This window comes from Choristoneura fumiferana, chromosome 19, assembly GCF_025370935.1.
Source record: "Choristoneura fumiferana chromosome 19, NRCan_CFum_1, whole genome shotgun sequence".
Classification (NCBI taxonomy): domain Eukaryota; kingdom Metazoa; phylum Arthropoda; class Insecta; order Lepidoptera; family Tortricidae; genus Choristoneura; species Choristoneura fumiferana.
Genome location: NC_133490.1, coordinates 5,448,591 through 5,469,020, shown reverse-complemented (window position 1 = coordinate 5,469,020; position 20,430 = coordinate 5,448,591). Strand labels below are relative to the sequence as shown.

At 37.6% G+C, this 20,430-nt stretch overlaps 1 protein-coding gene across 5 annotated transcripts in view; it reads right to left on the bottom strand.

Annotated features, from left to right (window-relative positions):
* Nucleotides 1-20,430, bottom strand: part of LOC141438738 (uncharacterized) — a 213,231-nt gene that overhangs the window by 130,333 nt on the left and 62,468 nt on the right. For all 5 annotated transcript variants that reach the window (XM_074102673.1, XM_074102675.1, XM_074102676.1 and 2 more), the window contains exon 3: nt 1,649-2,012. In XM_074102673.1, coding sequence (XP_073958774.1) covers nt 1,649-1,797 — 149 coding nt within the window. In that variant the 5' untranslated portion in view covers nt 1,798-2,012. The remainder of the gene's footprint in view (nt 1-1,648; nt 2,013-20,430) is intronic.

The following is a 20,430-nucleotide window of genomic DNA, read 5'->3' as shown; positions in this document are numbered from 1 at the left end:
GGCTGGGATGATGATGATGAGATGATAAGCAATTTAGTGCGTAAATAAATATTTAAACATTGAATGAAAAATAGGCGTAAGTTTTAACAATCGCCGATGAGCATCCCTAACTGACTAAAAAAAAACTTCTCTTTAAAGTAAGTAATTACTTTTCGAGCGAAACATTTAACGTAATCCAATCAAAAAATAATTAACAAACCCCAATCCGCTTTTGGCGTTTTCCCTTATTTATTCGGGGGTAGAGGAAAAAAAGGAAAAATTAACATGAAAAATTGAGTCAGCGCCACTTTTAAGGGTCTATTCAGGGTGTGGAAAGGACCTTGTGACGTCAGACACGTCGGAAACTCTACCGGCGACAATGGGGGTAATAGGCATGCGTGTGCGCGTGCCAAGATACGGGCGAGAGCGGGTTCGAATCCAAAGCGGAGGCGGGAGCGGTGACAGTGCGTCACGTGTCGTAGACATTTAGTATTAAGAATGAGATGGTATGTGATGGTATGTTAAGAATGAGATCATATTTTACGTTTGCAATGTATGTATTTTACGCGCCTAGTTACCGCATTTTCGGGTGCATTTTTAATAGTTTAATGAAGGACGCAATCATATTTTAAAGGAAGAAGGGCGGAAGTAAACTAAATAAATAAATATCATGGGACACTTCACACCAATTGACCTAGTCCCAAACTAAGCAAAGCTTGTAATATGGATATTAGACAACGGATAAACATACTTATATAGATAAATACATATTGAAATACATATTGAACATCCACTATGCGAGTTGCATTTGACTAATACGAGGACCTACCAATTCAATTCAATTTTATTTAATTCAGGCAAAAAAAAAACCATATTAGGTTAGTAACAATATCCTATGACCCCATTAACATGATACCAATATGCTTCTATTAATAGAATATATAGAATTATTATAATTTAGATCGAGTGTTAATGTACAATAATTTTAAGATACAAAATTAATGCATTCAGTTATTTGTATTGAAAGTATTATTTTTATATCATTACTAGTGCAAATATTTTTATATACTTATTATGCACTATCACAACTGTAAGCGCGTGCCTAATGTGCGGATTTATATAATTGTTCCGACTACTAAATTGAAGAAACTGTGGAAGTAGGTAATCGTACTTATTCTTTTTATTTATTTTTTTATTGTTTATTCATATATATATTATATGTCATACTAATTGTTGTTTATTAAGTGTTTTTATTTATATGTTATAACCTATTCCTTTCTTCTCACTGTGCATAAATTACTGTTCGCCTATCTTTAAGTTTTCCTTTCCTGTTTAGGTTAGCTTGAAAAGATCCCTTTTAGGGATAAGTTCGCCTTTGTACTCTTTTGTTTTGTTGTTTTCTTTTTGTATTATTTTTGTGTTTTATGTACAATAAAGTACATACATTAATACATTTTAAAAGTAATAAACCTGAAACTTGTACCAACTAAGTAGCGTGGAGTGAGAAGCCCCCGACGAACTGTCGAGCCTTTCAAAGGACCTACAAGACGTGCGCCCTTTGTTTGTGCGGAAACCATCGTCATAAGTACCTATACTATACCTAACTCATACGGCGACTGTACCGTTATTATCTTTATTCGAGACGCGTCATTAGCAACAATTCACTCACCTGTCATCCTGCAAGTTTTTTAACTCGCTAAGCTCGAGCTCTCTCCGCAGGTTTGACACCTCACAGAGAAGCATGTCCCTTTCGGTCGACACCTTCTCGAGCTCGGCCCTCAACCGGACCACTTCGTTCGTTAAATCCATCGTCGCCATCTCGACGACTATCGATAACCACTATGGACACAGCACATCACTAATCAAGAGAACGCTGAACGCGTAAACCAATCACATGCGCACATTTTTGAATATCGAACCAACGTAATGTCTCACGCGCGACTTGTCCGAGATGGGGTAACTTCGGAGCTCAATATCGAGCACTTTGCACGTTTTTGCAGTTTATGATTGCGCGTCGGCTACATCGCTGGCATCTGAAACAATAAATCATTATGTTAGTGTTCGGCTTGAAAGCTGCTGAGTCGACATGAGAATCCGAAATATTCTGCTCATAAACTCTGCACGCTCACAATGGATAGCGAATGAAGTCACAACTATGGCAGCTATGATAATATAACTGCATAAATAACTGAAATTGTTCTTTTTATTCGTTGCTTTGTGCAAATAGGTCTGTATTTTTATTTTATGCCCCGCTGTTCCAACGTGAGGGAATAGAAACCGCCGGCATTGTGATATAATGGTTTAATCTGGTAAGAGCTAGACTTATTACGATATGATTACGACGTTGACATTCTCATAGTGGACTTTATTACGAATTTGCAAAAATATGTTCAGCGAAAATTATTACGTCTGCTATAAATTGTAAGCGCTTTTGCTGGCTCTTTTCACATTCATTAAAATTTAATTTTTATTACCTGTATTACTCGTAGTAATACAGTTTAATAAGTCAATTACTTTAACCTATTTATTACAATAAGAGAGCGCACACTTTTGTCGAGATCTGCATTTTATTGTGTAAATTAATTAATTAAATTACGCTAAGCATAAGTAATTGAGGAACATATGCAGGTATAATAAATTGTAAGATTGTTTTCCGTTAGTCATAGGTTACTTATAGTAAGTACATCAAAAGAATATATGTTTTTATATTGGAGACTTGGATCCATTAACAATCAAAAGAGGGTTTACTAATGTTTCGGCGAATAACGTTTGACAACCTGTTTCATTTCGCAACTTTTCATTTCCCAACTGTTAAATATTTCTGAAACTGTAAATATTTCAGGATTTTTAAAAAATTAACCAACCCTAACCTATAGGCCCTAACGATGGCCCTGAAATAAATCCCTTAGTGTAAGTTTTCGGTTACAAAATACGTCTCGATCGCGTTCGCGTTAAAATCTCAATTTATATGGAAACATGAACATCGCAAACGTTCCGTTAGAGGCGCTGTTCGTGTTTGCATACAAATTGAGATTTTAACGCGAACGCGGTCGAGACGTATTTTATAACCGAAAACTTACACTAAAGGCACTGAAATATTTACAGTTTAAGAGTTTGCGAAACGAAAAGTTGCGAAATGAAACAGGTTGCCAAACGTAGCGTTGCGAAAAGGTAGTGTTGTGAAAAATGCTCATTTCGAGGCTTAAAGACTCGAACCCTAAAGACTCGAGGCTTAACGACTCAAAGGGCGCAAAGATGGTTTCTGTATCTATACGCATAAAGGGCAACGCACACAGAGAGCGGGCGCGGGTCGTGCGCGGGCCCGCGACGGGCGTATTTGCATGGCGGTATATGGACGCCTTCACACAGCACGCGGCGCGGGTCGGGCGCGGGACGGGTCGTGCGCGGGCCCGCGCCCGTCGCCCGTCGTCACAAACAGCGCGCGGGCCGAGCGCAGAGTTACCAACTCTCAAAAATATTTATCCCTGAAGCTTAAGTTAAAAACCCTAAAACTCGATTTTAATGAAAATTTGTACTTTAAAGTTGAATATTTCGCAAACAAATCACTGAATCGAAAACTCGTCTTAGTAACCCCCTAATGGTTTTAATTTAAAAGACCCCACACAATAGGGTTAGATGAGAAAAAAAACCCTACTTTACGTCTATGGGAGGTACCCAAAAAAAAAAATTTTAAATTTTTCGTACCATTTTGTCGGGATAGTTTTCATATATATCCGTGCAAAATTACAGCTTTCTAGCATTGATAGTCCCTGAGCAAAGCCGCGGACGGACAGACAGACAGACAACGTGGTGAAACTATAAGGGTTCCGTTTTTGCCATTTCGGCTACGGAACCCTAAAAACCGTATTCATGCGCAGTAGTTCATTTTGGCGAGAATAAAATCTAAGTAGGTATTTTATTTTTTTAATTAATTGGTACTACAGAATAATCAGATGTTTTTTTCCATTGACTAGTAACTAGTATAACCTTATTCCTGTCGATAAAAAAAAATCAGCCACTTTAAAAAAATTCATCCATCGCCCATCATTACATAAATTGGATTTAATTAAGTAAGTAAATAAAGTATGACCTTGGTGTGCAAGCGCGTTTGTCGTTTTCCACATATATCTCGCGGCACTGTGTAACGAATCCTCCTACCCTTTTTTAATTTCTAACCTACCTACCTACCCGAAGCCTATATCGATGCCTACATACTGAACTAATATTTTATTACCTATTTATTTATTAATATATTATTATTTTATTACCTTATTATGGGTCCTCAACCTACAAAATTACCTAAACCTAACTCAAGTTGATTTACCTTATTTAAGTCAAAAGATTGGCCAAGTGATCGCTAGCGTCTAGAAATAAGGAACCTACGTTGTGTCCGAGGAAGTAACCCTTTAGTTCGTTTAGTATAATGGGAAAAAAGCTCTACCATTAATATTATTATATAATTTAACTAATAATAAAGAAAAGACAAAAGAAGGTTGAATGAAGAAAGTTATTAAAGTTTAGTTTCTTATAGGTCATTCTGTCTATAGTCTATGATATGTTCGTGTGGAAGAGGTATTTTATACCGCAGCTAAAGTTCAGAGGCCCACTCCGCCCCTGAAAGTGGCTTTCGTCACGAACTGGATGTTGCCTCCTCTGCGTTAGCCCTGAAGGAGCGAGCATACTACCTTTTCCTTGTTAGGAAATAAAACATCATTATGTTATATGAGAGGACATTACAAAGGGAAGTCAATTATAGCCCGAGGCTGTTCCTGGATCAAACCCGTGATCACAATACTCCTGCAGTAACAAGGCAAACTTCAGTAGTACGTAGTTGTAACTTCAATGGTTCATCATATTGACTAATAAGTAACTTCCGGATCACCTGGTACCGGTCAGCCACTGACTTGCATCTGCTTAGTCTTAGTCAAAATGACTTGCATTGTTAGTTTATGAAAATAAGTATTTGGTAAAGCCATTTACCATTAAAATAGTTGGTATAAATAGCCAAAACAGGACTATATAATCCAAAGTTCGTTGCCAGGAACGACCACAGTCTTCAAAGAAGATTCTACTTTCAGCAAATAAAATATTGTTCTGTCGTGAGTTGTTGAATTATTTTGTCTCACTTGTTTGAAGCTACTAGCGTTTGTAACATAGGACATTGAATGAAAGCGAAACGCTGAAACCTTTCATTCGTCGGGCGTCAAAAGTCTGTCATTTATTGTCAGTATTTATGTAAGTATGTCGCCATGAGTATGGCTAGGTTCTGTACGTAGTAGGCAAGCTTAAAAGCAGCCTAAACAAATAGGTAAGTAGCTGTATAGTTAATGCGAAGAAAACACAGTTAAATACCAGTCAGATAACACAACCCACCTTCCCAAGTGGAGATAATAATACCAAACCCTATACTAACTATATCCTATTCCTACTTCTAAACTAACCAACTAAACTACACGAAACAGCAAACTAGGAACCGGGTTCCACATTTAAATTACCCGCGGAGTCTCTCTCAAAGTGCAGTGAGAGAGCCTATTCTAAGCTAAACCTAAGTCGAGTGGGTAACTCTGCTCCCTAATCCTAACACCCGTGTGCCTACTGGTATCCATCAAGGGGATTGGGTCGACAAATACCAGTAACGAAGAATAAGAGTGCGAATAAATAAATAAATAGATAAAGCGGACAAGATCTTGGTGAATTTAGGACACCGGTATGGCATCTCAAACCCTCCAAAACCCTGGGAGAAAAGTAGGTCTGTCTCTTCCGGTATAATACAAGACCCCGCCCTTACTCCAATAGGCGTACTCTACATTGAAGAACGTTCCAGGGAATGCCAGCCTGTCTGTTACCACCGCTAGGTGACCTTGGCACTCATCCCCCAAGAATCGGCTTTTACTGAGCCGAAATCCGGTTGGGTTCTCCGCTACAAGATTAATACTAAACCCAAAACTTCACAAACAAAACACAAAATCCATTAAACCCGTTTTAACTATTAAATAAACAATTCGAATCGCTATGTAGTCTCCAGCAATGAATATCAAATCACTCGTATTTTGGCGATAAAATACACAAAGCAGGAAATTTACACAAAAGAATACACTATAATTAATTAACAAGAAATTATCAAAAACCCCCAACAAAAATTACGAAAATAATCGATACTTCAATAATTCAGGGAGAACCTTCCCGAACGCGTAGCAAAATCAAAGTCCCTTCCCGCTCGTCTTCGTCCTCCTTTTATACTTAAATTGTTGATACATCTGCTACAAGTGTCACTTTTTCTACTCTGGCTACTCTGGATATTGTTGTCACATTTGCTACTTTGGAACACTTGCCTCTTTGGATACAATGGCTACAAATTTACGTCAGAATCCTTCCTTGAACTGTCAGTCAGTATTGCCAGTGATCTTATTTGAGTAGTTTAGTAAATAATAAGTTGTTATTGATAATTTTACAATGAAATAGTCTCAATAGTATAATAATAATTTAATTTAATAAAATAAGTTCATTTTTAATCTATATATATCTAAATATATGTTTCACATAAGATGAAACATTACAGACCATCGGCTGTATGTTACAACTGTATAATTCTGTGACGAGTTGACAAAAATATCGTATCTATTATAGGTTCTACAACTGTTTTAATTTGTACTCCAAAAGTCGCCAGATAAACCATTTTATTCGTCAAAACTTTTTTGCGGTCGCTAAGATTTAAGCAAAAGTCGTCACTTCTAGGGACTGAGTCACTAAACTCGCAACATTGATAGCCGCTGCGGGCCCGCGCCCGCTCTCTGTGTGAATACAACGAACCGCGCGGCTCACGCGGCGGACACGACCCGACCCGCGCACGCTTTCTGTGTGTATTGCCCTTAAAATAAGCCAATTCAATTCTCAAATATAGTCGAGTCTTTAAGCCTCGAAATGAGCGTTATCCACAACTCTACGAAAAGGCAGTACCAGTCAAAAGAGCTATTCATGAACTATCCAGTTTTAGAGCGTGTTCGCGAAGATTATATTGAGTCAAATATATCATGGTTTTTTTTCGTGAATTAATTAAAGTTATTGCACTTTAGCTTAAAGTATATATTTCACTCAGTAAGGTTATACAACAAGCTAAGTATTAGCGACCGATATCGTACAATAATATTACATAGTTTCAATTTTTATCTTAAGACACTGCACTGGGTTCATACTATAGTATTGTGTATTGTATTGTACGTACAGAAATATTTTTGGCGTGATCACTTGAAACACTTCTAAATACATAACTTAATCTGAAACTTAAAATCTCAATAAAGTTATAGAGTTGATAATAAATTAGGTTAGAAGGAAAAGATAAGCTGGAATCCTCATCAAATTATAAGCGGTCTTAAATTCGAAACATTATGAATCTTATCGTCTTGCAAGGGATCGAGACAAAACAATTCAAATAATTTCACCGTCTCGTGAAGACAATTAAGTTTAGGTTGCAAATTGAAATTTTCGAATGCAAATTATTACGTTAGCTAAACGGCTTCTGATTATATAAAATCGGGTATTTATGAAGTCTTAAGTAAAATCTTTTTTGCTCTCGTTGGTTCTGTACAACAGTATCATCTAGATAACATTTACAATATATAACTATAAAACAGCAAATATATCTTAAAGTCAAGAAAAATATTATTCAAATGGAGGGGATTTTTTTGGGAACTGCCGTGAAGAATTATTGCCAACTGCTCGCGTCTCTCTCTCAAATGATTCTATGAAAGTGAATAAAAAGTAGAACAAAAGCAAGTTATCAAAATGAATATCATGTATATATCATGGAAGACTCGAGGTCGAGTTAACGTTTGGCAAGCAACCTATGTAACTGTATGTATGCCAAAACCATGTAAAATAATAAGGTGCAAGCGTATTGATTTATTTATTAAAGGAGAACCAAAACCAACAGCTTTTACAACAATATGAATGTGAAATTAGTGACACAGGGCCAATTACAGGATCTCACAGATAGTCTCAAAATACAAGTTTAAGCTAAACTTAAACGAGATTACGGCACCAATATCACACTACTCAAAAAACATGATCTTCAGCTAACATTATCACTATAAATAAAATTAAAAGAAATTGGATTTGGTTTAGGACTCATAATCATAATTAAGACATTGGGCTGGCTAGCACGTATCAAATTCTCTCATTTATTGCTCAGTGAGTGCGTCTTCTAACGATTGAAGAAAAAGAGAGAGATAATGAGAAAGCAGTTCGCGGTAATCCTTGCTAACTGTCTTAATATAACCCATTTTGCATGAACCCTAATAACATAATAGCGTTAAAAATACCGTTTAGAGTTAATGGACGTTTCTTTTTGGTTATTTACAAGATTCTAGAGCTCATTTAAAATGGGAAACTTTCGCGGCTGTTTATGGCGTGAATTATACGGAGAATGCTAAGTATAACAGATAATAATCTAATCTCGCTTCTCATAAAAAATGATTTTTATGTTTTTTTTATTACCTGTGAACACTGAATTAGTTAAGTCGTGAAGCTTAATTTATTTAAAGATGACAATGAGACTAGTGAAGTGTTAGTTTCCGTCATTACGTATTGTTAAACTAATTAAGACAGCGATTTTCAAAGGTGTTCGTACCGACTACCGACTACTCGATAATTCACAGCCATAGCCGGAAGACTCCGTGATTTATGCGGTACGGTGTGGGACAATGTATAAGAGCTATGCATGGTGTTGGATAAGGTGTAAGTAAAATAAAAGGAGGCTTAAACAAGTGAATACCGGTGTTAATCACAAGTAGATAGGCTTTTGTGTCTTTACAATTGATTATAAATTGAGTGTTGTATCAATATTATTTTGAATACAAGAGAATCCTAGCTGGACCACCATAATTTTCCTACTATTTCATATTATTGTATTATCACCAAGCTTACATAAGTAGGTTCTTACGCTCAATTTCAAATCAATCAAATACAAAGAAGTGGTGGAAAATGATTTCGAATTAAAATATAGGAACGTTGAAAGTTTCAATAAAAGCTAACTGGAAATTTATTTATTTAAGAATATAAACTTATAGAAAATACAATCATTTACCTAAGAGCTAAAAGCTAACTATATATTTTTATAAATAATATATATTTCTTTTTTACTTAAATCTGACCGTGATTAACCCCCATTTACATCTTCCCTGTGGAAGCACAAATGAATTGATGACAAAGTGAGAATGAGTGTTCGATGCGATTAATTATTTAGCACAGCTACTTACACTGTTGATAATAACATCCTTTCCTTCTATTTTATTTTTGCTGTGCAATACCGCTACCGCCTGTAACAAGTACCAACCATTTCGGGTATTGCGTTACCTTGAATGAACCATTTGGATAATTTCACAATTAAAATAGAACAGTGTGAAATTACTTCGGTCCCCGATTACCATGGTGTCTGGCTGTGGCGTACAGCTCGTGATCTCATTGTCAGGGACATTAGACAATGCAGTAAAGAACCGAATTTACATCACTATTATTAATGAATCATATCTTTTCAAATGTTGAACGAAGTAAATTTGTCACTAGTTTGGACTGACAAACTGTATATTTACTTAATCCAAAGGGTTACTAAAATACCCCTTAATTGTTTTCAAATACCTATTTTATAATGTCTCTCTCGTCATCACACGCTTAATTAAAAAAAGGAATTTATCCTCCGCTGAATTTATGGAAGGAGTACCTACTCATACTAAAAAAATCTCGTATTCTAGCTTCAGTAATACATATAAATTTATGTTTTATTTCGTTACGAATTACTGAGAATCGCCAACGTATAAAATTCAAACTTAAGTAATGTTCCAAGTTACGGTTTCAGGAAATTAAACGTCACCAACCAATTTGCAACACAGCACGTGTCTGAAATTCAGCCTGGCTGATATATGCCAATAACACTGTGTTACAAAAATATCCGTAAAGCGGAAACGGGGTTAAATAGTCACAGTCAGGTATAAACAGTCCACTTATAATAATTGAAAACCGTAGTATCAGTGAATTTTTCATTGATGTGCAAACCCTATTTCAGTGAAATTAAAGAGTAAACTACACAGAATGTTTATGTAAATTTTTACCTAATATCTTCGGAACGACAAAGGGTCTTAAAATAGGTGTCCTCTGGTAAATAATCTATGCTTACTCGGGTTGTATGTATGACACAACAGTATCAAGGTGGAGTTAGGGATATGACTGTGAATTTGAATAATTATTTTTATTTCTACTCCGATCACAACTTGTTCCAACTATACTGAGCGGCAAAAATCCCTCAAATGTATGCAGAATCGGTAATTTTGTATGAAGGGTGGGCCAAATTTTGTGCGGCTAAGTAAATATTATGACACAAGAAACAAACTAAAAACAATGAACGAGCTCCACAATCTCAGCAAGGCCCCCACATGTACAGTACATTAATCAGTAGTGTAGGTACAGCAAACACACGCTTACATCCCTTGGGGAGCCGAGTGCGTGAAGCGCCTCTTATCTCAGAGCTTACACGGTTTACCTAGGCATTGAGGTTGGAGGGTTCCCTACAGTTGTAAGTAATAAGTCATTGCGTAATAGAAACAACTAGTGAAGTAACTCCGCTGTCTAGACTAGGCCACAACGCAGTGCGATACGAGGCAGTGTCCCCTTCAACGCTAATTTGCAGGGCCCCAGTCTATCCGACTTACGTGCCGAGATACGGCAGATTGTGGGAAGCTGGCATCGAGATCACGAAGTGTGCCTACTCTCAGAAATTACTACGCTATGACTTAGTTGACCGCGCCGCGCCCGGTTTTACAATACGATGGACCCATCTCTTCTTGTTGGGTCGTAAAAGGCGCCCAAGGGACCTGATGTGATAGGGGTAGCAGCGCTTTCTTTTGCCAACCACGAACTCCGGAGCCCAGCACTGCGGTGTGGAAGCCAAGGGAAACCAACTGCCACACTAAAAATAGTGTGTAAAAACCAGGAAAGCCGTCATGAAGGTTCACTGCTGATTCTGAACCGACGACCACGACCACTGTCAAGAGCGTAGCGACTTGGACGAAAGACCAGGTATGATTTTGAACTGCTTTAAGCGAGGTTTGACATACAAGTACTTACGCAGTTTAAATTCATATATGGCTTTGCGAGGCACATACTCACACATACACACAAGCACGCACGCACGCACGCACACAACACACACACACACACACACACACACACACCATATCTTGTTTACACAAACACACACACCACACTGCATATTGTAATAATAGCTAGCGTCCAGCTGTTTTCAGTACTTAAGTAGTAACTTTGTTTTTTATAATTAGCTCTCGCAGACACCCAAGTGCACAGCCTAGTTTGGGTTCTGATGAATAACATGTTTGTAAAAAAATCTTATTTAAATAAACTATTTTGCATTTTTTTGTACATACTCAATTAGTCATCATCATCATCTATTACAAAATGGTTATCACACGCTCTGTTCTTTTTTTTTTGCGTTACACATGAACGCCAAGAAAACACGTTAAGTAGTTCAAAATGCAAAAAAAAAAAATTGAATCAACCGGAAAAGTTTCACCGCGCAGTTCAACATAAAGTACCTAACTGTTAACTGTAACAACAGTCTGCAGTCGTAAAACCGTGATAATATTTAATAAATCGAATCACCAACCAAGTTTCTATTCCTAACAATGTTACAACGATAACTATCACTTCAAACCTACAAGTAACGTTGAACAGTACTTTCCATGCGGGCTGGATCCGACGTTCCCAAGTCTGCGGCACTGTCGTCTTTAACAAAATGAAGTTAAAGTTCAACTCGATTTGCTAAGCTGCTTAATTGCAATGGAATAATGGAATCAGTAGGTAGTTGCAGTGGTAATCTTGTTAAAGTGTAGACTGGGGGAGGTAGGGTTTGTACTAGAATGGTTCGAGTGGTGTAGGGAAAGATATACACTCACCCAGTCACATGTGTGGCTCACAAATGTGCTATGGCAAAAGTACAGATGTCAACACAGTATTCAAACTTAAAATGGTTGAAAATTTATATAATATGCCAGGCGGCAGGCGGACCCTTTATGGAAGCTAGGTGAACTGCAGGTTGAGTATAGCCGCACTAACCCATAGGTTCACAACCTTATTTTGGCCACCATCCTATCGCATTTTACTTATAAGTAACACTATTTTTTCTAGTGTTCAGAGCGTTTACGGCCACTGTTCTCCCGAAAGTCCTCACCGCCCACAAGCAGTTGTTATCATCCACGTTGGGAACTTATGCACTAACCCTTAGACGAATATGCACGTACCAAACAAATGGTAGATCATTGGTCTTAAAAATATTTCTACTATCGGTCTGGTCAATATATATCCCAGAGCTGGGCACAAGCCTCCTCTCAGAACGGAAAGGCTTGAGCTGTAAGTGTCCAATATGTAGCTGTTGAAAACTGTGTCCTACTTCGCATCAGTATTTAATATCTGTAACAGAGATCCATATACGGAATACTTAGGTTGGCATTTATTTTACTGTTCTTACTCTACTCTACTGTATGTGACGGATGAGTGTGTAACTAAATGTCCCACGTTCAAGCGACATATGGAAATGTTTTTGTTTTAAGGCCATCTTGAGTATATCTGATTCTGATCCAGCAGGAAATCCTAATTGGCATCGAGAACAGTCATAATATTGAAATAATTACATGCGAATATGTCACGCACATCTTTAACGATTTTGTTCGTAGAATTTTCATTCGCGGACGGTGGTGTGTCATCAAGGAAAACATTTTTCGTCTAGAACTTTAACAATAGGATCGCACGATGTTTGCATGGATGACTGTTCATTACAAAAAAAAATATTGAACGCTCACCCTTGACCTTAAACAGTTTATGGAAAACAAGAGATTTCAATTGATGTATATACTTAATGATAGTTTTTTTTTTATCAAATAGCTGGCAGACGACCATGCGGGTCACCTGATGATAAGCGATGATGATGGTTGGTTGCAAATTACAAAAGGCGTGTTTAAAATTTAAATGATGATCTAGCTAGCTCTCGCCTTCGAGCGCCATCTATGTAAAATCTAGTGCAACGCGTGTTGCGTTGACCGTACGAAGATCGAGCGGCTGATACCATGCGATATCACAATAAACACGATAGAGTGCGCTACAGGTCTCATTAAACTAAATAATATTATTATCGTTAGAAGCAAAAGTAAAGATAGAAATGTTATAAATACGTGATAATTAAGTATGGTATCGGTATGTGCTTATAAAATAGTGTATAGCTATTATCTCTGCTCGAGCAGCGGAGTCGCGTGCTCCTGAGAAGAAGGGCTACGAAATAGCCCGAAACATGTCGAGCTAAGCTCGGTTTAAGACGTGAGTTATCCGTTACAATATCATTTAATATGAGTGAGTCTCACGGTAAGTTTCATGTTCAAGTTTTTTTTTTTAATGATACCTAGCGTGTTCAATTTAATAGACCGAGAAATTAACCACGCAACGTCAGACCTACAAGAGGATGCGTGTCGATCTGGACAATTAAGATTTAATACAAAGCACAATGCTTTATGAGCAAAGCAGATATAACTTTTAATTTTGCATTCCATTTGATTTTACGAGGTAAAAGTAATATCGTCTTCGGCTTCAGTTGCTAATCAGTTTCACGCTTTTTGAAACGCTGCCTTTAATCGTACCTATTTACTTGTCATTTATCGGAATAAATAATTCACTTCAGTAAACATAATAGAACTTCCACGAACACGCGTGAGATTTCAATGGTCTAGCCACTACTGAAGTTTGATACTTTTGAATACAAAATAAGTTGAAATAGGTCATCATAAAGACGAACGAAAAACTGGAAAAAACTGACGGAACTCGGAAAAGCAGTCTAGTGATATAAAACCGTCTCCTCACAAAACCCTAGTAATTGGAGCAAATATCGTTCGCTGTAAAAAATCCAATTTAAAACTTCTGGCGTCCGTCAGGTGAGGATGAGGATAGAATTGGGCGCTCCCCCCTTAGGTAAACACTATTAACCTCCTCGATTCTAGCGCGTTAGGAACATCGCTTTTATAGTTCGATGAAATGGAACTGAGTCGTGCAGACAATTTCATGTGTTTTGCAGCTTCAACTTTTGATGAACGTAGGCGTTTTATTTGGACAGTAAAAGTGTTTTATTCTTTTGTTTTATTGGTTTCAGCCCTTGGGGATGCTACACGTGCTAATAAGAAAAGGTTATATAGTATCGTTCTATTTGAATTCTGATCCCACGCACCGTAGAACGTTTTCAGTCTTCTTTCTTCTTCTTCTTCTACAGTGAAAAGGTTATACAGTGGTTTATGCACAATTTAGTTTACCAGTAGACAGGTTCATGTTTTAGGATAATCTATTACTGATTCTTTATGGTTGTTCCAAAACTTCGAAACGATACATTGAATTGCTAAATTACTCCAATTATTGGTAGATAACTGGTACATGTCAGTTTCCAGTGGTGGGCGAGAGGCTACTGAGGCTACAGACTGTATAGCTGGCTCGTGTTAGTTATATCGCAAGCTAAGCAATCCCATGTTGCTACAACTTGTTGTTAAATAATATTTCCATTTATAAACTTATCCGTTCGATATAAATAGACAAAATCAAATATAATTTTAAGTTTGCTTCTAATGCTTCAAGAATGTTCCTCCTTACGAACTTAATATGAAACTTTGGAACAAACGAGCAAGAAAACACAAGAAATCAAATTTCCCGTTAGAACAACAAGACTAACCGAGAGTTCTTAGATATGAACTCACAATAGACTTATTCAAATTCGATACCTACAAAACTAATTTGTTACATCGCTGATTAAATTTCCGAACTTGTCGCGGAGGTTTAAGTTTAACAGAGTTAAGTCTCATTTCAATAAAGTTTGGTTAACTTGGTATAAACTCCAGACATTGCTTAGGATATGAATATGATCATAATATGATATGGTTCAATTAAAAATTAAAACTCGTGTCACGCGTGTGATACGGGATTTGGTGTTCATAAAAGCAATTAATGCCCTGGGAAAACAGCGTTTGCTTTTACTGGAATCCTTTGGTTTGAATAACGTGTTGCTCTATATCAATTGTATGTAAATGCAGTTTATGTGCTCACCAAGCAATAGGACAGAAAGGTTTTATTGATTCATGTAATCGGTAAGGTAGCGGTAATAGTCGTAAATTTGAAAAACAACATGACTGAGATCTTTATAGTGGAAGACGTCCACTGCCGAACAAAGGCCCCTTAGAACGCCACAATGAATGACAACTCGCCACTTGCATCCACCGCACCGGCTGCCCGCAACTCTTACAATGTCATCAGTCCAGATGGACTAGATAGTGGGAGGCCTGCCAACGCTTCGTCTTCCGGTTCGCCACTCGAGGGCTTTTCTCCCCCAATGGTTATCGGATCCAGTGATGTGGCCGCCCGTTGCCACTTCAACTTGCATATTCTTCGAGCTGTGTCGGTGACTTGAGTTCCTCGGTGGATTACCACATTCCGAATTCTATCACGCAAAGAAACTCCGAGCATAGCTCTCTGTGTGACTATGGGCCTCTCCAAGTGGTCAACAGTCAAGGACCACGTCTCAGAGCCATAGGTCATCACCGGTAACACACACTGAACGAAGTCTGTCGTCTTCGGGCACTGAGATTGATTTTCAAAGTAACGATTAAATATTGTAACAATCACCACTCCTAGACCAGTGTAACTTTTCAAACTGCACCCACAAAAACGTGCCCTCTCGTATTATTTTAATAAAGCTCGCCTGTAAATCGCTACGCTGCTTTATTTATTATTTCCTTGGCTGCGATTGGTATACACTTTTACTGGAACGTTCCAGATTTTTAATGGCCGCAAGATGGTGGATTAATTGCGTAATTTTGGTAATTAAACTGTTTTGTATGCACGAAAGCAGAGTCAGGATATATTACAGTTTATAGGCGTAAAAAGGATGAAAATACAAAGTAGAGGCAATAAGACTGAAATATTATGTATTGTTTCACGAATACATACTACTCTATCCTTAGGTAGTACAGTCATCTGAATAACCACATCGCCACAGCGGAGTGTGCAAAAATATCTGACACATCCTACTAGCCCTAGAAATAGAGTCGTATCAAATATATAAATATGCACGCTTCGTTGTGTCATATATTGATGCTGATGACTTTGCTTTGTTATAAATATAAATGCGAAAGTAATTATGTCTGTCCATCTGTTTGTCTGGTATCTCTTCAAGCTTAAATCGCTGACACGAACTCGTCACTCTCTGCTTAATTTCCCTTTTTGCCACACGATATATCATGTTCGCGTATACCAACACTAAATAATCCTCCGGAGTTTTGCTTCTTAGGTTTAGCCAACTTTATTCTTACAATAGAAATAAGGAACTAGTGTTTTTACTCTACTGAAGACTATTAAATATTTCAGTTAAAATTTAACGAAGCGTCTGAACTGCTACCGTAAATAATTAACGGTTTCTTTACTTTGTTTTCGTTCGCTGTTCTAGCGATATAAAAGCTATAAAGACTACAAAGAATGCAGCAACTATTCACAATCCGTAAACGGTTTTAATTTAACATGAGAACTAAATAATGCCACAACAGAATACTCTGTTGGCATTTAGTGGATTCTATTTTTATTTAACAGTTGTTGTTCGGGTGTCGGCGTTTGAATGTTAACCTCCTCCTCTGGGCGCCGTAGGAACAGGCTGTGTGTGGGATAACACCGGAAGGGCAGCAGTGTCTTCATGGCAACATTAAATCCTATACTGCGCACACCAACCGGCTTGCCAAGCGTGGCAATTCACAATCTCTTTCATACTCTTATCCCGTGTGAGAGAAAGAAGTGGTGAAAACGATGGTGATTCCGAGTGCGTGCGTTAGAGAATAAGGTCACAGGTCCACGGACATTACCGTTCGCGATCTTAGTCATCTATTAATTTATTCTATTTGGTCTGAATTGTTGATATAGCCATCCCGTACCGTAGTAAATAAGTAAAAGTGAGACCGTTGCATCAGCCCTCGTAAGCCGCTACATGCGCAGGCGCCACTGTTCATCCTTATTGAATACCGTTATTTGTAAGGTGACACTGATTTATGTCCAAAATCTAGGACAAACTATCATCACAAAATAAACAATAGTAGGTATATCATTATCATCATCAGCCTACAGCAGTCCACTGCTGGACATAGACTTCTTCCATGGCGCGCCACAACACTGTCTTCAGCCCCTCGCATCCATCCGCCGCCAGCGACCCTCTTAAGGTCGTCCGTCCACCGTGCCTCAGGACTACGCTACGTTTTCCTGTCCGTGGTCTCCATTCGGGGACTCGTCTGCTCCACTGTTCATCAGTCCTGCGACAGACGTGGCCAGCCCAACGCCACTTTAGCAAACTAATTCTTTGAGCAACGTCGGTGACTTTCGTTCTTTGTCGGTGATTTCGGATTTTATCCTTCAAATAAAACACTATCCCATTACTCCTCTAGCCGCAGTCGGCTCCACGTGTTGGCAATAGTGTCGAAACATCTGCACACCGGCGCGTGGAACTGCGCCGCGTATTCGAAGTCATTTGAATTGCCCAGAAGGCCAGTCGAGAAGCGGAGCCTCATTCCTTCCGGCGGCGCGGTCCTGAGCACAGCTCTATCTATTACGCGAAAATAATAACCTTCCATTTTCCTAGTTTAATATGTCATTGTAAATACTTTCCTTTTTGATATTCTTTATTATACGTTCGTGTGCCTCTAAAATCATTTTTATTTAATCTTCGAAGCCTCAGGAGGCGCACCCACATCTCCATAACTCGCAAACAAACACGACAAATTATATTTACTCCTAACTATCTATGCCTGTGAGCTGTCCAGCGAATCAGTAAAAAATAGCTGGGTTCTTATTGCGTGGGCATTTGGAAAATTTCCTTGTTAGTGCACCTTTAAATGATACTCAAGCTATATAGTCCTAGTAGGGGTGGCATTTGACAGTCGGGCCCCAGTCTGCTCGGGCTCCCCACGGGCCTTGCTTACGGAGCTTGCCGCTTGCCTCATTTTTTCATTTCATTATTTTCCGATAACTATTATCCAGTCTCTGGCCTCAAACTTGTGTCTGTACTCAATGTTCTGTTTCTTTCTGCTATTTTTCAAGTCCTTAAATCTAGTTGCGTTCTCTGTCAGCCAGGATTAGTCACGTTACTGTTGGCAATTCCGTAATGTGACCGTCCTTTACATGGGGTACCTACCCCTTTTATCTAGCATTTTGTGTATGAATTATTTATAGTTTATTCCAAATATCCTGAAATAAATAGGTGGATGACACTGAATCAGGAAAGCTTAAAATTCGCAAGAGGCAATTAATTAAAACAAAAAATAATCCCCTATGTAAAAATAAAAGAAAGAGGATTCGATAGGAGTAAACATTATATATCTAACGTGATTGAGTGCACATTCAGCGTATACGCCCGAGGGTGACTCAGTGATGATTGGCTTTTTTGGTTTGTTTACTGCGCCAGAAATTAAATGACAATATTTTTATATAAAGCCTTTGTTGTTTTACAAAACATCAAAACTCGTTTGAACATTTCAAGCAATTATATTCCATGGTCGTTCTATGTTACGTTTCATAACAAGTAACATACTTGTAATTAGAAACAACAGTTGAATACGTGGTCTAGAAAACCCTCAAAACTATTCTGAATTATAAACATTAATAACATATTTATTACTTATTCAAATAGATAATATATTTTCGGGTTTAAAGTACTCCTCTCTATAGTTAAGTAGTAAAATTGACAGACATTTTCTCCTATTTTTTTTCAGCAATAGGTAATTTCTGTTACAAATTAAAATAAAATATACCAGAGATGGTAATTTTACTTATTCACCTTATTGTAAGCCTATGTTATAGTTACAATTATTTAAAGATCCATCTATTATTCACTCAATAATCTAAAACGCAGATGTCACCACTCGTGACTATAGTAACATCAATGAGACATCACCTCTCTTTGATTTGCTGTGCTCTTGCAGGGCGTGTACAGTCAAGTGCAAAAATAAGTATCTATTCGAACCACTCAAAATATGTTATTACGGCCTTATTGCCTTTTTAGCGGCAACACTTCTTACTATTATTATTTGTAACCTGTGTAATGAGTCACTGCTGTTATAAATAAATTATTTACTTTCTTTCTTTCTTATTGCGTCGGAATAAGTGTCTGTGGTACTTATTTTTGAAACTTTGAATAAGTTCATATTTTTAAACTTTAGTTACTATAATATAATTGGACTTGCAATAAAGAATTTGATTGACTGATTGAAACGATTCCAGCAGGGACAATGTCCGACGATTTACCCCGGCATGGACACACTGTGACGCTGAAGACGCGTCGGGATACACTTTTACTCGCATTCCTAATACGTCTGCGTACGCGCAGTTTCACTCGACGCTTGTGGCATACCGAACTGCAGTCTTAGTACCAGCTAGCTCCTGTACAAACATACATCGTCATTTCGCACTAATATTATAAATACAAAAGTTTGTCAGCCAGTTTATTTGTTTCTTACCTGTCACGTCTAAACAACTGAACCGATTTAGAAGAAAATCGGTATACAGATAGTTTGAGTCCCGGGAAAGGACATAGAATATTTTTATCCCGGAAAATTGCATAGCTCCTGCGGGATAGCGATAAACGAATTTCACGCGGACGGAGACGCGGGCAACGGCTAGCGCAAAATAAAATGAATATAAGCGCCAGAACCTTCTTAGCACGCTTATATTTTTAACTGTAACTGGGGACGATTTTTGAAATCACAAAAACTACATACCTACAACTCAAATGAATTTTTGAACTAGTTGTCAAGATTAATTAGAGCTATAATTTCTACTCATTATTTCTAATACGGCACAAAAAAAAACACTTTTGAAAATTAGGTAGCACTGGTGACGTTTGTCGCGAACGAAACCAATATTAGGTACCTTTTTAAATAGGGAGCTAGGAGTTTAATTTATATTGAATATAAATCAATAATATTATACAAAAATATTTTAAGAGCACAAAGCGTAACGTACCGTGTGATTCAGCCCCGGCGCCAACAGGATGTTTTGTAAATAAAAAAAAAACGAAGTGACTAATTACTAGTGCTAATTCGGTATTTTATATGTATAGTACAAATTTCTTATACTTGTTATTCAAATGATATGAAGAAGCCAGATAGTAAAACTAGTTGTTTGTTTGACACTGGTTTATGTAAATTGTCTTATAGAAAGGCCTATGGGCCTACTTAGTTTAGTGAGAGCGTAAATGGTACAGGACCACCAGATCAGGCTATTTGATATCTAATATTAACAACTCTATACACACCATTATATAAAATGCATTACGATTTGTTTACACGGACTTCACTTTATACTACTTATACTGTGCAGCTTTTTTTGGTT